Below are 22954 nucleotides of genomic sequence, written 5' to 3'. Positions count from 1 at the left end.
GTGGGTGGCTGCCTGGCCACTTACTTAACAGGTGGAGAACTAGAGAGCAGGCGAGACATACCGCAGGCCTGTCTGAGACCCCCCCCACCCGCACCCCCCGCCCACAGTCACCTAGGGTGACTGCATCTAGAACCACCCCCAGACCCCCTCTCCACAAAAAGGGGATGGAATTTGTTTAGACAATTGTATTAACTCATAGCTGACTATGTGAATGCTGTCATGGTAGGTGGGTTGTAACGTCATGTTATAATTCTGCTAGAGGAGTCTAAGGGGAGGACTGTTTAAGGGGACCGTTTGGGACTGGACCAGAGGGAATGTGTGATGTCACCTGGATAGTTCTGTTGATTCATAGGCTAACAAAGGGGCACGGACGTGCATGTGTAAACAAAGGATTAAGCACATGTCCTAAATTGGCTACCGGGCTGCTTTGCTCTTAACACTAATGGTGCAAATACCTGCAGGACTGGAGGAAACCCAACCGCCTGTCCACAGGTTTTAACACTAGTCATGTTCGAGACTACTGGGATCTGTGATAAATGGGACACAGTGGGACTGAGAACACTCATTTGTCTGAGTTAGTGTAACTTATCTGCTAAAAAAAACCCTCAAAAAACTATTCAATGTTTTTCATCTCAAGCACTCTTCAATTAACATCACAATCAAGTTAATAACTAGACTAGCTTGTGCCTTCAGCCGGAGTGCTGCTAAATCACTCTTAATGTGGAAACAAGCATTTATGCAGTCAAAGAGCACAGCTTTGGGATTAAAGATCCATTGTAGAGACTTGCACTTAAGTGAAGAGACAAATAGATTAATAATCACTGCATAAAAATGTAAACAAAGGTGCATCATGGTAAAGAGTTTTACTACTGCTGCTTTTAATGCAATTATGTTGTTACAGCAACAACAAAATTCACTGAACTACAGAGACATCGTAGTGAATAGACTTCCTAAAGTAAAACCTCTCATTGGTTTGTTCTATCTGGTGTAGGTCTCAGGGGAGGATTTCAAAGTGACAGACCTCATCTCAGGACTGTAAACACAAAATAAGGACAAAAGGTGAATGTGCGGAATTTTTCAAATGTCCTCAAATTTATTGAGCAACACTTTCAAGTATGACTGAGCTGCAGCACGGACGTGTCCAGGCCATGCATCTCTATACTGGTGCCAGGACAAACGTCCACACGTCCCACTGTAGTGTATGCATTCACATTAAAATCTTCAGACAAAATATACATGATGTTACGTTAAAAGACAAATTTTTAAAAGTTACCGGAAAACAAAATGGCCAACAATACTAATGGTTGTATATGAATTTGTCTATTCATATTTGCATTTACCTTCATCCTTATTATTATTATTGCTGGCATCAGTCTTTTCCCCCCTCCAAACACTTGGCCTATATATCCTCTTCCATGATTTACATGAACTAATTACTACTTGATTCTTGGACCTGACTGGCCAAGAGATTGCACAACATAATTAAAATGACCAAGACAAGTAAATCAAAATTGATGGACTCTACATCAGGCTTTCTACACATGCACCATAACAGCACTACATTCACTTTGCTTTTTAAAGTTACAAAGGAAACAAAAGGTACCTGTTCCGAAGACATATTGATGTACAGTTAGTAGCAGAGATGCTAATGCTAGCCCTGTACTAACTTTTCAACTATAGTACAGTTGTACCATTTTTGCTGCAAAACAGCTGAACTGGTAATGTTAGCACTATGCTAACTTTACAGTTAGTAGTCAGAAAAATGTGCTCACATTAACCCATACATTAACCCATTAACCCCCAAAACAGAACAGCATGCCCTTTGTGAAAAAGAAACAACTGTTTTACAATACTACAGTCCAAACACTTTAAAAGGCGTCATTTCATTGATGCATTGTTTATATAACTGTACAGAAAGCAACAGGATCTCTAGCAGTTGTTTGTGGTTTCATCCAGTCAAAGGGGGCTTAACTTGTTCTCTATTCTCAGCAGCGCTGCTGTTGTAACCCACATTGACTGGGGGAAGAAAGTCCAGCCATGAGCCATCGGCCCCATGCAGCAGTTGTTTAGATGTCATATTGTAAGTGCTAAATATCTGGTACCTCCATTCACAGAACCACAAACCATAGCTCAATCCAGACAGCATCACGATACATAATTACGTTGTAATTACAAATCCCAATTATCCTCATGTCAAACCTCTCTCTCAAGCAAAACAAAACAAAAAAACCCATCACAGCTTTAAATCATGAAGGCTTGCGAGAGTATTTGGTTAGCGACAGATGTGGACATAAGGCAAGAACAAACAATCCCACGATGCCCACCCTAGACCTACTTATCATGACCTTTAACCTCACTGCTGGACGCCCAGTCAAATATATTTCCAGGTGTAACAAAAATAACATTTACTGGTGAGCCTGGTCTCGTTTCTGAGAAAAAAAATACTCGAGTAATACTCAGATGAAAGAAGCGCTAAATTAAATGGTGAGGCAAAGGACACCAGAGAAGGAAACAGACGCTCATCTGAGAGTGAGTGAGTGAGGCACTCATCTGAGAGTGAGAGGTCATCTGAGAGTGAGTGAGTGAGGCACTCATCTGAGAGGGAGTGAGTGAGGTGCTCATTTGAGAGTGAGTGAGAGTGAGGCGCTCATCTGAGTGAGACACTCACCTGAGAGTGAGTGAGTGAGACACTCACCTGAGAGTGAGTGAGTAATCCGCTCACCTGAGAGTGAGTGAGTGAGTCACTCATCTGAGAGTGAGTGAGTGAGAGGTCATCTGAGAGTGTAACTTACCAAATTCACAAAAAAAATAACAAGGGCTAAACCAGGCCAGTGTCCTTGGTAACGACTTCTGGTCAATGACCTGAACCCTTCGCATACACGATCATTTACGCACTATTGTTTTCATCAGTAAGGTCTTAAAATATCCAGATTTTGTGATCGTAAGTCACTGACATGGCAAATTGACCACCATATTTTGGGCCAGTTCCTTCACCATGACAGGATGTGTGGAGCTTGCCCTATTGTTTCTTCATGATTCATCAGAGAAACATCTGCACGGCACACCTGCTATACGTATAAGGTTTTACACATTACTGTCGCTGCTTATGCTTAAATGTAACATAAAAGGATTCATAACAGGATATGCACATGAAAATACAAATGATCTCTGCACCCCTACTTAACACATTCTGAAGAGACAGACTGTATTAGTGAACTTGAGCCTTGACTCCACGGACCTCAGGGAGACGCAACCTTTTAGATGCACTGTTGAGACACAAGCACCACAGAGAATAAAACAGCCATTTGTGACAGTACAAACAAACCAAAATCTTACAAGTGGAAAACCATATTTTCACTTTTTGACATAAAAAAATGTCATTTAGTCAGTACACAGCTTATTAGTCTTATTAGTTTAAAAACAAATCATTAGTAAGCCAATGAAAAAGTGAACCAATGAAAAAAAGAAAAAAACTATTCACAAGCGTACAGAAAACAGCAGCTCAGGTTGGTCTGGAGCTGAAGGTTACGCGTACGTCCTGCTCATACTGTGGTTTTGGAGCAGGATCTGGGTGACTAGCGAGGGAGAGTAAAAATAAAAACCCACTGAATACATTACTGAATCAAAAAGAAAGATTTCTAGCAGTGGGCTGAAAACCAAAGCCTCAAGACATGAGAATTAATACCATCTAACAGATCTGCAGGTTGCCCACGTGTGATGAAGTCACGCCTGAAGGAGACGCACATAGTGAAATAGGCAGCACCTTGGGACACTGGTGAAGGGCCCGGCACGACTCCTCGATCATTCAGTTTCTTGCAACCAGGTGAAGACAGAAAGACGGAGACCAGCTGTGCTGTGCAAGGCGTGTGGGCTGGTGGGGAGGTGTGGAGCGTGATGCTGAAGGCGGGGGGGGGGGTCCCATTTTCTTAGAGGCGGATTAGGACAGAACATCGCTCGGTGCCCGAGACCACGCCAAGATCATGCCGGGTCTATTTGGGTGCCTGGTGGGGGACCGTGGCAAGGACAGGTGCCACTGCGAGAGGGAGGAGAGGTAGAGATGGGATCTTAGCGCCGTACGGACCGGAACTCCAGATACTGACAGGGACGTGAGTGCAGTGTAGTCTGACTAAGGAGAAACGAGCCGTCCGTTGTTCTTGGGGGTGGCAGGGAGACGCAAACGGTGGGCTACTGAGAAAGATCATGCTCCATCCACATCCTGCCGAGGTCTGAAGAGCTCCAAAATCTGTGGGCGAGAGGCACCTCGGTGTGGGTCTCTGTTCACCATGTTCAGGAAACAGGAAGACCAAGTCACCCTGGGACAGACAGTAGTAGATCTGCTGGATGACAGACAAGAAAGAGCTCCAACAATAAAGCTGTGAGAACTCGGTCTTCATAGATCTCAGTTGGAGAACCCAATGTCCTATTGCTTGTCCGTGTGTTCTCAGGCACTTGAGTGGACTAGGCTTTTTGCTGTGGGTCCATACTGAATTCCAAGGGACGTCTGTTAACACTCGATGCTCAACCAAACCCCAAGTAGGTGATCAGAGCAACAGAGAATCTTGGGGAGAACACCACGTGGGTACATGGACTCCGCGAACACATCTCCTAGCAAAATAAGAAGCAATTCATTGTTTAACTTAGATCATGGTGGCCAAAATGCAGCAGATACTGTTTCCTGGTCCAGCAGGGGAGACTTTCTGAAACTGTGGGCCACAGTGCGTCAGCGCTCCGTCGGGACCTCCAGCCCCCTCCCCTCCTGTCTTCTCCTCAGTTCAGTCCAGGTGTTTGTCCACGTGGTTGGGCTCGGCGAGGGCCTCCTTCCCCCCTGTCTTTTTCCGCCCCGAGCCGGTAATGACCCTGTAGCAGCCACGGGCGATTTTGTACATCCAGATTACATTGAGGACATCCAGGCACACGCAAGATACGATCCAGGCCACCTGGGCTCCGAGACCCAGGCTTTCAAAAGCCGGAGTGCCGAACGTGCCAAACACCTTGGCCCAGTACGGGGGCATCACGGCAATGCGCACCAGGAAGAAGGCCACCGCCATGGCAACGCCGTTAGCTACCACCAGCTGGTGAGAGCGAGGGTAGGCCAGCGCTTCAAAAAACCACCTACAGGACAGGAAGGGAACGGTGGATAAACGGCATATACGCACAGAAGAAAGTAAAGCACAATATGGCCGTCGCTACTGATTTAAAGGAATTTTTCTTTTACCTTTGGTTCACAAATGGTGTCGATAGTTCTGAAATGAGACGGAAATTGGCAAAATATGGAAGTACTCCGCGCGTCTGTAAAAGTGGGCCAAAATAATTATGAATAATGAGTGGACCAACATACCAATGTAAAATGACACATTTGAAATATACTTAATATTGAACATGTGAAAACAAAATCACAGAGTGATCATTTGAAACACACTGAATAACACGCGTACCAGCACATATCCGTATGCGTACAGCGCCGCCATGTGGTGACACACAAAAAAGCCGTCGCCCATGGAGCTCCAGTTACAGGCCAACAGCAACAAGTCTGAGACAGAGAGAGACATAAGGACAGAACTATGGATCTGTTCTTTATACGGTGTGTGTGTGTGTGTGTGTGTGTGTGTGTGTGTGTGTAATAATAAAGCCAGAGTCAAACAAACACTTACCATAAAGCAGGTAGCCACAAGTCATGGCGACGTTGAGCTTTACCAAACTGGGATCTCCCCTATGAGGAAGGAGAGAAAGAAAGGATGTGGCTTTATAGAAGGACGTAACAGGATCCAAACATCCGACAACACAACATCTCTGAACACAGTAGCAAAAAGAGGCAGACGATTAATCGCTACCAACTGAAACGTTTCTCTGTGAAGTTTCTGTGCATTAGGGCCAATGTTGTCACCAGGTCCCCGGGAGTCTCACGAAGTGGACGTCATGTTCACTGCTTTGATTATCAACCAAACAAAAATCACTTTGGAGCACTGATGAGTCTTAAGGTAACAACAGGATTTAAAGACTATTTACATCACAGGAAATATTTTCTGAAAATATACAAACCCCCAATCAGTCTGCCTGGCCAGATGACACCACAGACAGACGTTACACACACACACACACACACACACACACGCACACACACGCACACACACACACGCACACACACGCACAGCTACGTGTGTGCTACCTGAGCCAAGGTTCTCTCCCTTTCCAACCTTTCAGGTCGCCGATGCTCCTTGTCGCTGGACAAAGGAGGGTGTGCGCACGTTTGCTGAGTGCATTGTGCGGTAAGGGCTGGAGGCTCGTGTGATGCCTTTGGATGCCAGCCGCTGCCTTTACTGTGCTCAGAAACTTCTAGAATACAGATAACTTAACACCTGATTAGTGATGGTGGAATTACCGTACATGTCCTTTCTTTGCTCTATTCTTCAGAAAATGAAAGAAAAAACGGCTCTCGCGATTGTGTTTTGAAAGTACCGAACGCTATGTAATGTGTTAACTGGATTTGGAAGTATCATCTCACCAACAGCCAAGTTTGAGAAGGGGAGTTCAGTCTGAACAGAGGTTTTGTGAGAAGCCACAGTGATCAGCAAGGTGACAAACTTCATAAAGCAATTTTTTGTTTTTAGCACGTGCGAATGCCTTTGATATTGCGTCCTGTGTGTGACACGTGCGCCTCTTTCATAGTGAAGTGACCCTGTAATGTATATGCACTCGGTGGCAGGTGTCCAGTAGCGAGGATGGTGTGGGTGTCGGGGTGTGTTGGTGTTGGATGTGACCGCTGGGAGGCTCAGTTACTCCTCCGGATGGCGCTGCGCTCACCTTCACTGGCCTTTTGGCCTTGGTAAAGAGCCACTCTCTCTCTCCTTAGCCTTACTAGATCTTACCTGCACACACACACACACACACACACACACACACAGCACGCACACACGTAGCACAAACCTCAAACAGACCTACAACACTAAAAGCAAAGACAACTGTATATATTTTTTTCTCCTGGCAACTGTCTTATCTCCTTGCAGTGCGGTTTCTGCACACCATGAACTCAGGATTATTAAAATGGGTCAGTGTCAGGCAGATAAAAAAGTTTATTCCAAAGTCTCTGGCCATGGAAGAGGTCGTCCCCTCCTTTAGCTAAGCACATATCTGGCTCACGGGTTCGTGCACTTCAGTTAACCCAGAATAATGTGGAGGCTCATAAGCAAAAGTTCAGACTGGCCCATGTGACCTTTCCAAGATGTTGCTCTCCAAAATGGTTTAAGCCCAAACTGAAATATGCACCTGCTGGAGGAACATCCTCGTAGGCTTGCTAATAATTACGAATAAGACCAATTACCTGTGCACAGTTTGACAATTTGGTTATCCCGCTATGCAACACACATTTGCCCGAAACACAGTAGTAGGTATTGGATTAGACTAGTGTTGAACTAGTAGGAGTGGAAGCGTTTAAAACCTTATTACTATGAATTTAATGACAATGTGTGTTGACCTTTGGTCAACAACATCCTGGAGTGGTGCTTAAGCCAACTCTAAAGTCCTGCGCAAGAACATAATGGCTTGCAAGGCTGTTGTACATGACGGTTTTGATGCAGATTAAAGATTAATTGAAAGGTTTTCCAAAAATACCCCTCAAACAGTGGAGCACTGCAGGACTTCGACTTTGCACCCCCAGTGTAAAACAATCCCCAATCTAAAGTACAAGGAGGAAATGTCATGCACGAGGCGAGCATTAGGCCAATCTGAGAGTGTGTTTATACACGTCAGCTTCGGTTCAATTAAAACAAACTGTAGTGTGGTTCATTATAGGGAAGTGTGAACGCTTCCTCTCAAACTCTGGTGTGTGCACCAAATAAACAGACCAAGACTGTGTGAGCAAGTGGGTTTCTTAAAAAATCCTGGTGTGGTTCATTTGAAGCGTGAACACAACACGAACCAACGGCATCTAAACAAACCAAACACAGGACATGATGCCATAAGATGCAACACTAAATGTGCCGTGCAGTGCGGAGTGCACTGAACACACACAAAAAATAAAAATAACCGAACAGAGGACAAACCTGCTGAAACGAGGAGGTAAAACGACCTCATTAACATGCAGTCTGTCAAATAGATCTCTTCATCCATGTTCCACCTCTTTCTGTGTTTCCACATTGGAAAAATATCACCAGGCATACACAATACCCAAAAAGGCTTTAGGCTTGCATTTTTTGTTTTTTTGCTTCTGACACTTTTTGCTATAGCTATGCTACAGTAATAGAGAACGAGAACAAAAAGGAGAACAAAAACCAAAAACAAAACCCCTAAACTTATGTCATGCCCTGGCCGTAATCCAGCCAACATTGATACAGCACACATCATCCACACGCCACTCACCCACTTGAATCCTCACTCACCTGTTCCACAGGTAATACCACAGGTGCCCAAGATCACTTCTTGGCATCAAATGTCTCTAAGCCCGACTCTGCCTTTTGTTTTCCAAACCTTTTTTTTCCCTCCATTGTGTATAATATTCTTAAAATAAACATGTTGTGTTTCACACTCATCTTTCACTCCAGCTTCCAGAACGTCACAGAATGAGAAGCTGGACAGAGGGAACACAGGAAGTGCAGTGCGTGTGTCTGAGGACGTCAGCCTCAAGGCTTTGTAATTGGACGCCAACAACAGATGCTGGCGGACCAAGGTTTGGAGCTGGCTAATCTCCATACCAGCGTGGGCACGTTGGTTATGTGCGTCAAGGCTCTCTGTGGGTTCCTCCGGGTGCTGTTGGCAGACCCCTGGTCCCGTCTCCCTCTACCCTGCTACCCTGGAGGTGTAGACCTTGAATCCTTGCACAGTGCAAACGGTATTTCCGTTACCAGATGGAAATGCCGGCCCATGTCAAAAGTGGTATTCGTTATGACCGGGCTCACAGGGAGGGGCTAATTCCTGAGATATTGCACTGGTGTTGAGTAATGGCTACCGCTGAGGCATTCATAAGACATCTGTGCTCCACCATCCCAAGCAGGGTAGGGACTGTGGACCTACATCTCCAGCAGGGCTGAGAGAGCCATCTCACATCAGACACTCCTTATTAGCACCTTGCATTCACATTTCTTTAGTTATTGATTCCTCCTCACACCCCATCACGTTAGGACTGCTATACTTGTGATCATCTTATTTCCTGGCAGAATAATTCACCCTAACCACCACCTCATCCCCATCAACACTCACCCTCTCACCACCTCATCCCCATCAACACTCACCCTCTCACCACCTCATCCCCATCAACACTCACCCTCTCACCACCTCATCCCCATCAACACTCACCCTCTCACCACCTCATCCCCATCAACACTCACCCTCTCACCACCTCATCCCCATCAACACTCACCCTCTCACCACCTCACCCCATCAACACTCACCCTCTCACCACCTCATCCCCATCAATACTCACCCTCTCACCACCTCACCCCATCAACACTCACCCTCTCACCACCTCATCCCCATCAACACTCACCCTCTCACCACCTCATCCCCATCAACACTCACCCTCTCACCACCTCATCCCCATCAACACTCACCCTCTCACCCCATCAACACTCACCCTCTCACCACCTCACCCCATCAACACTCACCCTCTCACCCCATCAACACTCACCCTCTCACCCCATCAACACTCACCCTCTCACCCCATCAACACTCACCCTCTCACCACCTCACCCCATCAACACTCACCCTCTCACCCCATCAACACTCACCCTCTCACCCCATCAACACTCACCCTCTCACCCCATCAACACTCACCCTCTCACCCCATCAACACTCACCCTCTCACCACCTCACCCCCATCAACACTCACCCTCTCACCACCTCATCCCCATCAACACTCACCCTCTCACCACCTCACCCCATCAACACTCACCCTCTCACCACCTCACCCCATCAACACTCACCCTCTCACCACCTCACCCCCATCAACACTCACCCTCTCACCACCTCATCCCCATCAACACTCACCCTCTCACACCTGTTGCCTTACACTTCTGGTCTGTCTCAAGCCAGAGACCCAATGCAGCATCTAACATATCAAATCAGGCCCAGTATTAAGACCTCATGTAGTTGTTCAGTCCTTTAAAGGCCAAACAGCTTCCATCACGTAGCGTGTCCTTCTGCTCCTCCTGTCCTCCTCGTTTAACCCCACGGCGTTGGGGAAAACCCGAGATACGGAGTGGTACATTCAGGAGGCGTGCAGTGATCACGCAGTCATCAGCTTGCCTGCCCCGTCACATGCCCACACCTACAGCACGTTCTGGGTTGTGTCCGACTTCTACAGGTACTTTAGTAGGGGGGTTTAATGCTAAGGGCAATCCTCTCACTCACCTACCCTATGGAGAAAACACCACGCTGGAACCGAGTTCTGTGGCAGAGAAGGTCCTTTGATTCTCTGAGGAGGGCGTTCACAACCGCACTCGTCCTGCAACATCCAGACCTTTGCAGGCCCTTTTTTGTGGACGTGGATTCATCAAATATATGAAGGGCAGTGGAACTATTTCAGCATCAAGGTAAAACCCCCAATTTAAACCTATGGCCTTTTTTCTCAAAAGAAATGGTCTCCTGCAGAGAGAAATTGCAGTATAGGACACAGCGAGCTGCTGGCCATCAAGCTCACGCTGAGGAGAGGAGACAGTGGTTTAGAGTGTTCAACATCCTTTAGTGGTAAGAACCAACCACAAAAACTTCCAATACCTCCAAACAGCCAAACACCTCAACACCTGCCCAGCCAGGTGTTCAGGTTTCTTTTCCAGGTTTGATTTCTCAATCACTTCTTGATCGGGATCCAATAAAGCCAAGGCAGATGTCCTGTTAAGGCAGGTCGACCCGGAGGCCAAACCCCCTCGCCAGGGGCCTAACCTGCCTCCTTCCTGTTTCCTGGGAGCAATCAGGTGGGATCTGGACAGAGCTATCACGTGTGCCAACTCTCACCCATGCTGCTCGAACCACGGGCTGCATGTGCTGCTGCAGTGACACTCCACATGGGCTCTCTGGGAATGTGCCAACTGGGATTTATGTGAACAGGTCAACACACCTCCTGCAGGCAAACTGCTGCCTCCTTCTGTCCCAGAGAAGCCCTGTTCACCCACCTCACTTCAGAAAGTAACAGCACCACCCTCTCTATCGTCAGTTACTTTTCGGAGACGGTCTATTTCATACCAGCCCGTTCCACATCTCAAGAGACTGCCATGTCCCTCACCTGCAGTTCAGACTGCTGGAGCACCTTGTGTCAAAACAAGGGTTATAATTTACATTGCGGATCTGCGGAGAGCTCTTGGACAAGCTCGGTATCATGGTACGTCTGACTTCTGGTCATCACCCGTAGGTTAATGGTCAAGTGGGAAAATCAGGAATTGGTGAGATTCCAGCGTCTATACCGTCGAACACCCAGAGACATGGAGACGCCGTTCAGCTCTGGGCAGAATATGCAAATAACAGTCTTGTGTCACTCCTCAACAGGTCTCATCCTGTTTGAGTGCCATCTAGGGTTTCAACCGCAGCTGGACCCCCGGAACATGCAGACCTCATGCTTCCTGGCCGCCGAGCACAGCAGTAAAGTAGAGCTAGGGAGTGTGGGAGAGACAGATCACTGCCCACAGAGAGCTAGACTGGCACTCAAGAGGAAAGCCACTCAATGTCTATCATCCAGGAGATCACGTATGGGTGACCTTACATGTACCATGAGCTTCACATGTCTTCCCACAAGCCATTCATAACAGGTCCTTTAGACGAAGACAGTCCCACTGTTGTTCCTTCTCCTCCATGGGACATCGACGGAGGTCGACACTCTCCTAGGGCCTGAAGAACAGAGTTGGATAACGCCAAGCCAGATCCTCGACGTCATCAGAGCATTAAACCATGTTCTCCCTCCTAGACACGCTCCGTGCCGCCCCCTGGCCAGTATCCAGCCAGCATTCACAAAGCACACATCACCCACACGTCAATCATAGCACTCGGCCACTCCCCAGAACACAACCGCCCAATTACAGAGTCATTACTCACCTCTTCCCCATTCATTAGCATACAGGTGCCCAGGATCAGGGCTTCACTCTGGACACCCATAGCCTCCTGAGACTGTGCAAGCTCCGACCCTCCATTTTGTGGATGAACCTTTGTGTCTCCATTTCGTGGATATTATTTTTAAAATAAACGTCTTCTGCTCTTGTTCTTGTGTCTCGCTCCTGCTTCTAAAACCTTACAACCTATTTTTGACAATTTTACAGAACCTTCTTTCAGTGAAACAAATAAAATTGTACAATTTGACATCGGAAGTAATGGTGTTGGTTTATTCATTACCAAACATGTACAGAAAGAGCTAGTCTGTGGCTGTTTAACACTGACCTACATTTTAACCTGTTGCTGTGTTTCCAAACTTAACTTGTGTTCACTGTATTATTCCACCTTATCGTGAATCAATGAACTGACTCATTTTACAAAACAAGTAAAGAAGGCGAGAGGAAGAGCAGTACTGTATGATACACTGAGACCTTCTATAGCAGACAGGCCTGAAGAAAAAGGGGAACTAAAACATAAAAAGGGTACTGCACGCTTCAACGGAAGCAGGCATTCCACTATGAGCATGACAACAGTGCCTAGCAGCCAAGAGGCAGACAGTTTAGACAGACAGACAGACAGACAGGTTAGACAGACAGACAGGTCAGACAGACAGACATAGCCAGACAGGAGGCTGTGGGGAGGTAGCATGCACATGCTTGTGTCTGTAAACACTTTCCCAAAGCTTGAAGATCGGTGAGCACGTTTCTTTCACTGAAGGACGGCATGTCCTGCCGGTGGTGGGCGGGGCTTCTCTCTAGCCCTCTCTACCTCCAGCACTCTCCAAAACACACTTAGTAGACATGGGGAGGATGTAGATGGGAGGTGTTAGCCCACAAAGAGAGCAGCAGGTAGTGGGTGGGGGGTGTCTACGTGGAAGGGTGCCACACGGGGTGTTGGCGTTTGTGAGCGTGTGAATTAGAGAGAGTGTGTATTAGAGAACCAGACGGAGTGAGACACAGCTGCTGTTGTGCAGTGAGATAGCACCTTGTTGGCAGAGCTAAGCGCTCGATGACACACTGATCAGAAGAGCAGACAGAGAGAGAGAGAGAGAGAGAGAGAGAGAGAGAGAGAGAGAGAGAGAGAGAGAGAGAGAGAGAGAGAGAGAGAGAGAGAGAGAGAGAGAGGTAGAGCAAAACAATTAAGATGGGAGACAGATCAAGATCAACTACAATAAGGAAGAATAACGCAGAGAAATGGGACCAACAGGGAAATAGACAGATAGACAGTCAGACAGATAGACAGATAGACAGTCAGACAGATAGACATAGGAATGAGGGAGACATGAAGTTACTATAATAAAAGAGTACAAGACTATAAGAAGGAGAAGAAATGGCCAAACAGAAAGAAAGAAGGATGTGTGGGGGGGAGATGGAGAGAGAGAGACCCCAGAGGAGACATTACCATTCTTCTCTTTCAGGATGCAAAGATGCAGACCAGACAGGCAGCAGGCAAAAAGAAAAGAAACAGAGAGGGACAGAAGAACAGGAAGAGATAGAAAGACAAGAGGACAAACAAGAATGAGAGGGCAGTTCTGTGCACCAAGACAACCTCCAACCCCCCCCCAGCTTAAGCGTCACAATGCAGATGCGTTCTAGCATAGCCGTTCATGTAGAGGCTGGATTTCACAACACTGCCACACACCAATGCCTCCCCACGCAACTCTGATAACCTGTTTGTTAAGGACTGTTAACAGACGTCCTTCAAACGGACGTCCCACAGAAGACCAGCAACTCTGGTCCACGGCCGAGGGGGTGGTGGGTGGTGTTGGGTGGGTGGAGACCGAAGGTGTAAATGAGCGGCGCTTCCTTTCAGGCTGCCCTTACCACACGGGATCTGCGTTGACGGCATCGTCGAACCACAGGATGTAGAGGCAGAAAAGGCCCACGATGAGGGCGTGGACAGTAGACACAAGTCTGGGGATAAAGGGATTGGTCAGACGGCCAGAGTCACACCTCCCCAATAAGTCACTTCAGTGCTCCTGGAATAACAGTGGCAGACTTTAGCTACCAATGAGTAAAGGCCCACAGTGTTCATTTGTAGATTTTCTGGTGGCTTATTTGCTAAAACAGACTCGAACTAAGCCTCCTCCCGGACCATAATACCCCTCACCAGAACTCCCTTCTGCAAACACAGACTCCTGAGCTATAACAATGATGCAACATAGGTGTGGAGCTGCTTGATTAATCCGACTATTAATCTGATTATTTTGAGAGGTAGGACAGAAATTAAGAGACAGAGGCTGTCACATTTGTTGTAATACGGTCATGTTTACTGAACATCTTTCATTATGGACTATATGGAATGTGTGTGTGTGTGTGTGTGTGTGTGTACCTGGAGTTCCACTCGGTGAGCTTCTGAGGGGGAAGTTTGCCGTAGCCCTGCGTAAAGGTAGATGACACTAAGGGACAGATTCCAGAGAACAAAAGTTGGAATCCAATGAAGCTTCCAGCCACCACAGACAGCTCTCTCATCTCCATCACTTTCCTGCAACACACACACATATACGTGTGTATATATATATTACAGATATATATTACATTATATTATGTTTGAAAATGTTTGCAAAACATTTGTGTTTCTCATTGTATGAATCACTGAATCATAACTGCTGAAAATCTGTGCTGGACAGGAACCTGTTTGTGTATCTGTACGGAACACCCAGCAAACAACACTGACTGGTTCACCCAGTAGTAACCCTCTCTCCTTTAATGTCAGCCAGTAACAAAAAGAGCTCTTCAGGACTCGTTTGAAAGAGCGTTATCTGCTGGTCACAAATTTGGACACCATGGTTTTCAAGGAAATGATCTGAATTTGAAATAGGGACAGAGATAGTAAAAGAGAGGGCGGGTACGTGTGCATACATCTGTATACATGTACGTGTTAGTTGCTGATGGCAAGAGAAAGAATGTGGATTGATGGATTGTGTGAAAACGTAAAAAGACGTTGAAAACAGATGTTGTGCAGGAAGTGGGGGGGGGGGGGGGTGTGCAGTGAAAGAATGAAAGAACATGCATGTGTGTGTGTGTGTGTGTGTGTGTGTGTGTTCATTATAGAATAGGGTCAATGTCTTGGAGTGCACTCTGAAAAAATATGCAGGGTGCTTCTAGAGTTCACTCCAAAACAACATGCAAGCACTCTCACACACACACAATCTTCTTTTATTGCAAAACTAAACTGCCGGACAACTTGTGTGATACGTACAGTGAGTGGGACTATAAATGTGACAATCTCAATATTCTCACTTTCTGAAGAGGGCCTTAGACCAAATATACTACTCCTTCATTCACACTGCACCTACACACTGAGTTTGTACTCAGGACACAGGGTCTCTGGTGTCACATAGAAAATCAGGTACTCTTTTAATCATAGAGATATCTATTATTTATCTAATCTGTAATCTTTTGACATGGACTACATCAACCCAGTAACACAGTTACTTAAGCAAATCTGAACCTATCAGATTAGGTAAAGAATGAAAACAATTCTAAGTTGGAGTATTTTCCCATGTCTAAATGTCCACTTCTCTCTTAGCCTGGTCAAAGTCCCACGTTTCAAAACGCCACACAATCAGGGTCTTTCAGCTAGACACCGGGATAAAACACATAATCCTTTTAAAAATACCAGGATAAACAAAGTGCAACACATTCTTCCTAAACAAAGGTTTAAATAATTTATCCAGGTAGGTGTGGCCTTGACAAGGCAGTAACAATAGTGGATTGATTAGCACAAAAAGACATTTGACCAGCTGCTGGGTGAAGGGATAATGACGTGGAGCTGTTTCATACACTCGGGGCAAGTCCATCACACAGAGACACAGAGACACACAGGCACAACACTCATAAGGCACTACATGGGAATTCATGCAACATGAATGAAATGTGATACAGACTTTAAGGAAACCAAATACCTCATGGAACTCATAGTATTTCAACACATGCGTGATCGTTTTGTGTCCAGGAACTGTAAGACATTACCCAGACCATTCTGGTTTGGCAACACAGCTTAGGAGAGTCCAGGAATGTGAGGAATTTGGTAATTGCAAAAAAAAAAAAAATCTTAATCTTAAAAGCTTAATCAGTAATTCCCACAGTGGGTTTGGCTGTTGGTAGAGTATAATTCATAAAACATTCACACATGGAAAAATGTACGTCAAGCACAGTCAAGGTGCATTGCCTGCGGTAGCTCTGCTGGACTAGAAATAAAGCACGAAGCGTTTGAAGCAGAACTGGACAAAGACCATCTACTGTAGTCACGTACTGTAGTCACGTACTGTAGTCACGTACTGTAGTCACGTACTGTAGTCATCTATTGTAGTCACGTACTGTAGTCATCTACTGTAGTCACGTACTGTAGTCACGTACTGTAGTCACGTACTGTAGTCATCTACTGTAGTCATCTACTGTAGTCACGTACTGTAGTCACGTACTGTAGTCATCTACTGTAGTCACGTACTGTAGTCACGTACTGTAGTCATCTACTGTAGTCACGTACTGTAGTCATCTACTGTAGTCACGTACTGTAGTCACGTACTGTAGTCACGTACTGTAGTCATCTACTGTAGTCACGTACTGTAGTCATCTACTGTAGTCATCTACTGTAGTCACGTACTGTAGTCACGTACTGTAGTCACGTACTGTAGTCACCTACTGTAGTCACGTACTGTAGTCATCTACTGTAGTCACGTACTGTAGTCACGTACTGTAGTCACGTACTGTAGTCACGTACTGTAGTCACGTACTGTAGTCATCTACTGTAGTCATCTACTGTAGTCACGTACTGTAGTCACGTACTGTAGTCACGTACTGTAGTCATCTACTGTAGTCACCTACTGTAGTCACCTACTGTAGTCACGTACTGTAGTCATCTACTGTAGTCACGTACTGTAGTCACGTACTGTAGTCACGTACTGTAGTCACGTACTGTAGTCATGTTTAGTTCATCTCCATTCATCAGCTGTGCAAACAATATTTCCTACATTTCCTGCTTCTCTGGAAGCCTTGTGAAAATCCCCATAGCTCTTTCTACAGGACACTGCAGTTGATCAACTGGAACTTTTATACATACACACACACACACACGCGCATACATACATATATAGTGTGTGTGTGTGTGTGTGTGTGTGTGTGTGTGTGTATACATGCACACATACACACACACGTCGGTGAAGCAGTCCAGTGGCCAATGAATGCGCCAGTGGTCTTAATTATGCGGACGCCTGTTCGCCTGGTTCGCACTCGCAGTGCTGAGACGGATAACGACGGTTCAGGAGATGCAGCTGCTGGTTCCGCGTCCCACACCGGCGGGTCTTGGACCCGTAAATGTAATAAAGCAGCTAGGCAGCATCTCTACACACACACACACACACACACACACACACACACACACACTTACACAGAGGCTACTGGCAGCCACCGCGTCTCACAGGTGCAGCCCGCCGCTAGCGGTGCATCCCTGCCGGGTGTCGGTTCGCCCCGTTTATGAGCCACACCGCTAGAACATCTACAGCAGGCACCAACAGCTAGAACATCTACATCTAGGTGATCTGATCCAGGAAGTACCGCGCGAGACGTTCGACAGCTCGTTGCCAGGCGACATTAGAATCCTGCCGTAGTTCCAGAACGAACGTAGCCGACACCGTAACGGCGCTAACCGTCCTCACCAAAAACACCTCACACTAATGTTCGCGCTCGCCCGGTAACAACCGTACGCGCCGGCTACCTGGTTCCAGTCGCATACGTGTGGGTGAGCAGGTCCCGGTCCCGGTCCGCCGCCCCGTCTTCTCCCTCCGCTCCACAAACTCGGACCGCCAGCTAGCTGAGGAGGCTAGCGGCTACAACACGGCTAGCGCGCGCGTGCGCTCGCGCTCCGAGTTCACGCGCTGCTCCGAGTCTACGCGCGAGGCCGAGAGAGAAGGCGCGAGGCCATGTTGCTCCTCTCTCTCACACACACTCACACACACCGCCGAGTCAGCTGATATCTGGAGCGCCGTCCACACACACCTCAACTTTTTACCTATTTGTGAATGCGTTGACAGCTTGAGCTAGCAGGTGACGCCTACACGGACAGAACACGCCCCGCCCCGCCCCGCCCTCCCCACATGACACACCCCTCCGCCAGGCCACGCCCTCCGCCAACAAAGGCGCATAAGAATCATAGCGCAGTTTTTGCCAATACGCAATATCCTATACAATAAAAAAACTAAACAAAAATAGGTAAACATTTGGTCTCATTTATAATCTCTAAAAGTTACAAGTCATGCCATTTTTAAAGGGATGTTGCTTATTTCTTTTGAAAACAACTCCTGCCAGATGATCAAGACCTCCGGGCACCTTTCATTGTGTGGCGAACCAATACCCGAATAACATATTTAATCCATTAGAAGGAATATGAGATCCATCTGAATAGAATTTAATAAGAAACTTTTGTCCGATATCAATTCTCGTACTCATACACACTTTTCTGTGTCATGTGGCATGTTGGTTGTAGAATATTTTTTTTTTGTGTTACAAGACTTTATAAAACAAAGACTTTTTTCCACATCTAACATCTAAAACAGGAGCATGCAAACCCCAGGGGAATCTGACATATCAGAATCTAAAAAAGCCATACAGACCTGCTCTGAATCGTAAAACGTAACTTTGATGGTATTTGCTCGAAATACACATTATTAAGCAAATGTTTAAAAGGAAATAAAAATATCTTCTCCTATGATTTCCTTAAATGCTCGCAAAAGTTGCCATGACATCATTTCCCAGTATGTCATTATATCTTATATAAAGCATGTGTAGTTCCCTTTGATGCTTAAACAGCCTCTATTCCACTGAAACTTTATGCTCTGTTGTATTGAGGTAATCTGAGGAATTCTGAGGTATTGTTTTCAACAGTGACAAAAAACAGGAACACAGTGCAGGTCCTTCTGATATGTGACCTGTGCACAGCACATGTGACTCTGATAAGTGAATTATTGTTGATAAAGGTGAGTTATGTTTAGCAGCACGAGTTTGCTTGAGAACCCCATGCAGACACTAAACCAGCAGGGAACTCTGCGCCAGGCATAGTGGGACATTAAATGCTGTGAAATGCAACTCTTCTCTTTTTCTGTAAATTCTTCCTTTCACACCGATGGCTGGAAATCTCTTCATATTGCTCTATTGACTCAATCATGCCGAATCCTCTTTTTCATTGGGAACATTTGACCGTTTCCATGCAGATGTTTGCCGAGTTTGTTGTCATCTCAAGATCGGACTACTGACCTCATTCTTCACAGGCCTTACCCTCTGTGCCGTCAGAAGCCGGCCACTCTCACCCAGACAGCAGCTGCATGACGTGGTTTCAACCTCCTGAAGTTCTCACGTCAACCCCTTCCTGCATCCCTCCAGTGGGTTCCTTTAGTGGCTCACATCAGATTTAAAACACTGACGCTCAAAGACTCAACGAAGATATGCATCAAGACTGTTCTGTGTCCTGGCACACACACACAGTTGAGTGAACTAGTGTCTGTTCAACTAAGATGCTGGCTGTCTCAAAGAATGAAGACTCACCTCTTTACTGAGCACTTAAATATGCACTTAAAAAAACCTTTTACTGTCCCTTGTAGCCTTACTCACATGAACCTATTTATGCTAGCATGAGGATATTTTTCTGATTGAGACTACAAAGAGCTTCTGTAAGTCACTCCGGACAAGGACACCTGCCAAATGCTATAAATGTGCATAAGAAATTATGTAATGTGGCTTACACACAAGTCTTGAATGCTACATAATGCTTGGGATCAAAACAAACTATGCAGCAACCCTTGACCCAAGTTTAAAGTCTTTCTCTTCCCAAGACAGGCCACCTCAAAGGTTGCAGCTTGTGTTTTCCCCATGGTAGTTAGTGCTAAAGCACACATCTGTCAAGCTTCACCCATTAGCATGAGTTCAGCAATGCAACAAGAGACGTCCGACAGCTTGACGACTGCCCAGAGCCAAACGGGAAGTCTAGGACCACACGCATCCACTCAAGGAAGACCTGCACCTGACGTTGCACACAAGCAGGTCACGCTGGTGCTACTGATACCCTGAGGTAAGTTTAGGAGTGCTGCGTTATTCCTCTGAAAGCAGTCAGCTGACCTAACAGTGCGAAATTATGTTTCAGCATTAAAGTTATTTTAATGAATTATATTACTTCACTGGTGCCAAGGTAATAGTGCCAGTGCAAGTATAAGGTGATACATGAGACTGTAAACAAACCGGCCTTAGAATGCTGTTAGAGTGCCAAAGGACAGTGGAAAATGTAAAATCAGAATTTGTCTCAGTCTGCACAGTTATATTTATAGGGACCAAGAATATAAGAATATAACAAGAATAAAATATATGCAACAGGTTTAGCTGTCATATATTTAATCAAAACATAACTTACATTCCAAATGTGATTTAGATAGACATTATAAGAACATTATGGCTGAGGTTACAGACCACTGAATATGAGGAGTTCAAATGCTATTACTGAAATGAAAAAAAAACAGCTATGTCATGGATCAGTACAACATAGATATAGATATGAACAGGGCCGGAGTGGGCCCCTTTATCAGCCCGAGTTTCATGCCCAAATCCGGCCCAAAATTATTTTTCCCTCCCAATCGGCCCAAACTATAGATTGACATGAGCCGGCCCATCGGGAATCCTCCCGAATCTCCCGATTAGCCACTCCGGCTCTGGATATGAATCAGTCTGCTGGTCAGTACAGTAGGAGAGTTTACATTCACATTGACTAAGTAAATGTGCAAACCAAGCATGCAATTAAACAAATGAACACCAGAGGTCAGCCTTGTCAACTGCAAAGGCCACAAAAATATGCATGCAAATAACTTGCGTAACAGAAATCACCTTTGTGAGTTTGTGTGATACAGTTTTTGACGACTGCTAACATGCGTTTGTCCAATCTGTAGTCACATTTTCAAAACTCTAAACACATTGAACACAACATCAGTCTTCAGTGGCTATACTATTAGTTCAATTCATGTTGTTATGGTACAAAATGCAAAAAATTTACACATTTTTATAATGCTTAAATTTTCTATACACACAAGGATATCTATTAACAAAATTCTGGATCATTTTTGCCTTATTTACAATTGCTTGCACACAGCATGTCATAAATGAAAACCTAAGGTTCAAAACCTTAAATACTGTATAAAATGCAAAGTTCTGCAAAAACAAAGGCAGCTGAAAAGCTATTACTGTAATACATATTTTTTGCACATATAGATCAATAACATAAAATGAAGTACAGTAATGTACCGGGTCAGAGAGGAGCAAACAATTTGTCCTGTAATCTCAAGTGCTGGTTTGGTCAGCATTATGTGTGCATGCAACAAATGCCAGATTGGTCCCTATAACAGTGACCTCCTTCTTTTCTTTTTGAATGAACTCTACCAACAACTGGTTCCAGAAGCAGAAAGGGAACAGGTGGGAGGAAACACGAGGACATTTGTGATGGGACAGTGTAGCATTCTGTCATTCTCATGTCATCACAAACTGGTTTATAGACCATCCAAGAGTGATGTCCCTTTTCCTCCCGCCCATCTCGCCTTTCCTCAACCCCACTAAGGAACTTTTCAGTCTGGAGGTTGAAGGTGTATGATCATCGGCCCCATGACCAAATGTCCCCCCTGTATGCAAAGGATCCCGGCTGCAGAGACATTTCACCTGAAGACTGCCAGGGGTGAATAAGGCATACCAAGCTTTTCTACCCCAGGTGCATGGCAAGGGCCAACATCAGATGTGATGTGGATGAAAACATGTGGCCAACTGCTGAAGATCGTTTAGATTAGACCTAACAAGACTGTTCAGTTTTGTATTCTGTTTTCCCCCTTGTGTGGCTTTTTTTGTATATGTGTATTTTTACACATATGGGACCATGGCTAATTATGTTTACAATTATGGTAATTTTTTTTGGGTTAGGCCACAATTTACAGTAATGTCCCTAATACAGTAAAATATACCCTTTACTGCAAAACTGTTACTGACTCCTTTTTTGTCTAATCTACATTCCATATAGTACCTAACAGTAAATATCACTCATTGTGTAGACAGTATGTTGCCAAAAATTCACACATTTGGAAAAAAAGTCCAAATGAAGCGGATTACAGCAAAAACTGACTAAGAAAACAACAGATGTTACTGTAAAATGTCTGTTGTTTGCTGGGAGAGAGTAAAATATTACATGTAATACTGTTTCTGTATTGCCATCAAATGTTAGTTTTTTTACAGTGGTTGTGCAATGATTGACTATGTTCATCTCGAATAGAGAATCTGTGCTAGTGTTTGAAAGAGTGATTGGATAGTGAACCAGGTTTGCTGTGTTTTAACAAAGTTGGTGTATAAAGAGAAAACTTTGTTTGCATTGTGAAATGCAGAGTTATTTAGTTAAGAAAATGCGCTTTTGAACACAATATTAACTATTTGGCTATTTGTGTGAGGTCATTGTGTTGCTGTGTTTAGAGTTTTGACAATGTATCACAAGTATTGGGAAATGCATGTTAGCAGTTGTCAAAAACTAAACAGTTTGGGTAATATAACAGTTCTGAAAAAAATAGGAGGCTGGGACATACAATAATTGCATAAGCTTTATAAATATTTTTAATGCACTTTCTCATTACAATCATATACCCATATATGAATACAATTCTTTAAAAATTTTGATAAAAAAACAGAGACAGCCCTGTTTCAGCACTGGTTGTGTGTATCTGTGTGTGTGTGTGTGTGTGTGTGTGTGTGTGTGTGTGTGTGTGTGTGTGTGTGTGTGTGTGTGTGTATACGTGTGTGTGTGAGCACACGTGCATGCATGTGTGTGTATGTGCATGTGTAGGAGTGTAAATCAACATGAGGTGTTTTTGTTGATG

The 22954-nt window shown here is 45.2% G+C and overlaps 1 protein-coding gene and 1 long non-coding RNA gene across 3 annotated transcripts in view; both read right to left on the bottom strand.

Moving 5' to 3' along the window:
* Positions 1-927: 927 nt before the first annotated feature.
* Positions 928-18132, bottom strand: LOC143489558 (TLC domain-containing protein 4-B-like). Of its 2 annotated transcripts, none has more exons than XM_076988665.1 (7): positions 18082-18132; positions 14401-14553; positions 13893-13982; positions 5652-5710; positions 5436-5530; positions 5216-5289; positions 928-5112 (listed from the first exon to the last, which is right to left on the bottom strand). In XM_076988665.1, the coding sequence occupies exons 2-7, from the start codon at positions 14544-14546 to the stop codon at positions 4773-4775; spliced, it is 804 nt and encodes a 267-aa protein (XP_076844780.1). In that variant the 5' UTR covers positions 14547-14553; positions 18082-18132; the 3' UTR covers positions 928-4772. The 2 variants fall into 2 exon arrangements, with proteins under 2 accessions (XP_076844780.1, XP_076844778.1); XM_076988663.1 differs by lacking the exon at positions 18082-18132 and adding an exon at positions 17788-18075 and having other exon boundaries at positions 929-5112.
* Positions 18133-22673: 4541 nt separating this feature from the next.
* LOC143489585 (uncharacterized) overlaps positions 22674-22954 on the bottom strand; it is a 20518-nt gene continuing 20237 nt past the window's right edge. Inside the window, exon 4 of the long non-coding RNA XR_013124716.1 lies at positions 22674-22954. This exon is cut by the window's right edge and continues 733 nt beyond it. This is a non-coding gene — a long non-coding RNA (uncharacterized LOC143489585).

Source organism: Brachyhypopomus gauderio, unplaced genomic scaffold (assembly GCF_052324685.1).
Source record: "Brachyhypopomus gauderio isolate BG-103 unplaced genomic scaffold, BGAUD_0.2 sc63, whole genome shotgun sequence".
Classification (NCBI taxonomy): domain Eukaryota; kingdom Metazoa; phylum Chordata; class Actinopteri; order Gymnotiformes; family Hypopomidae; genus Brachyhypopomus; species Brachyhypopomus gauderio.
The sequence above is the reverse complement of the archived record's forward strand: the minus strand, read 5'-3'. Positions and strand labels throughout refer to the sequence as shown.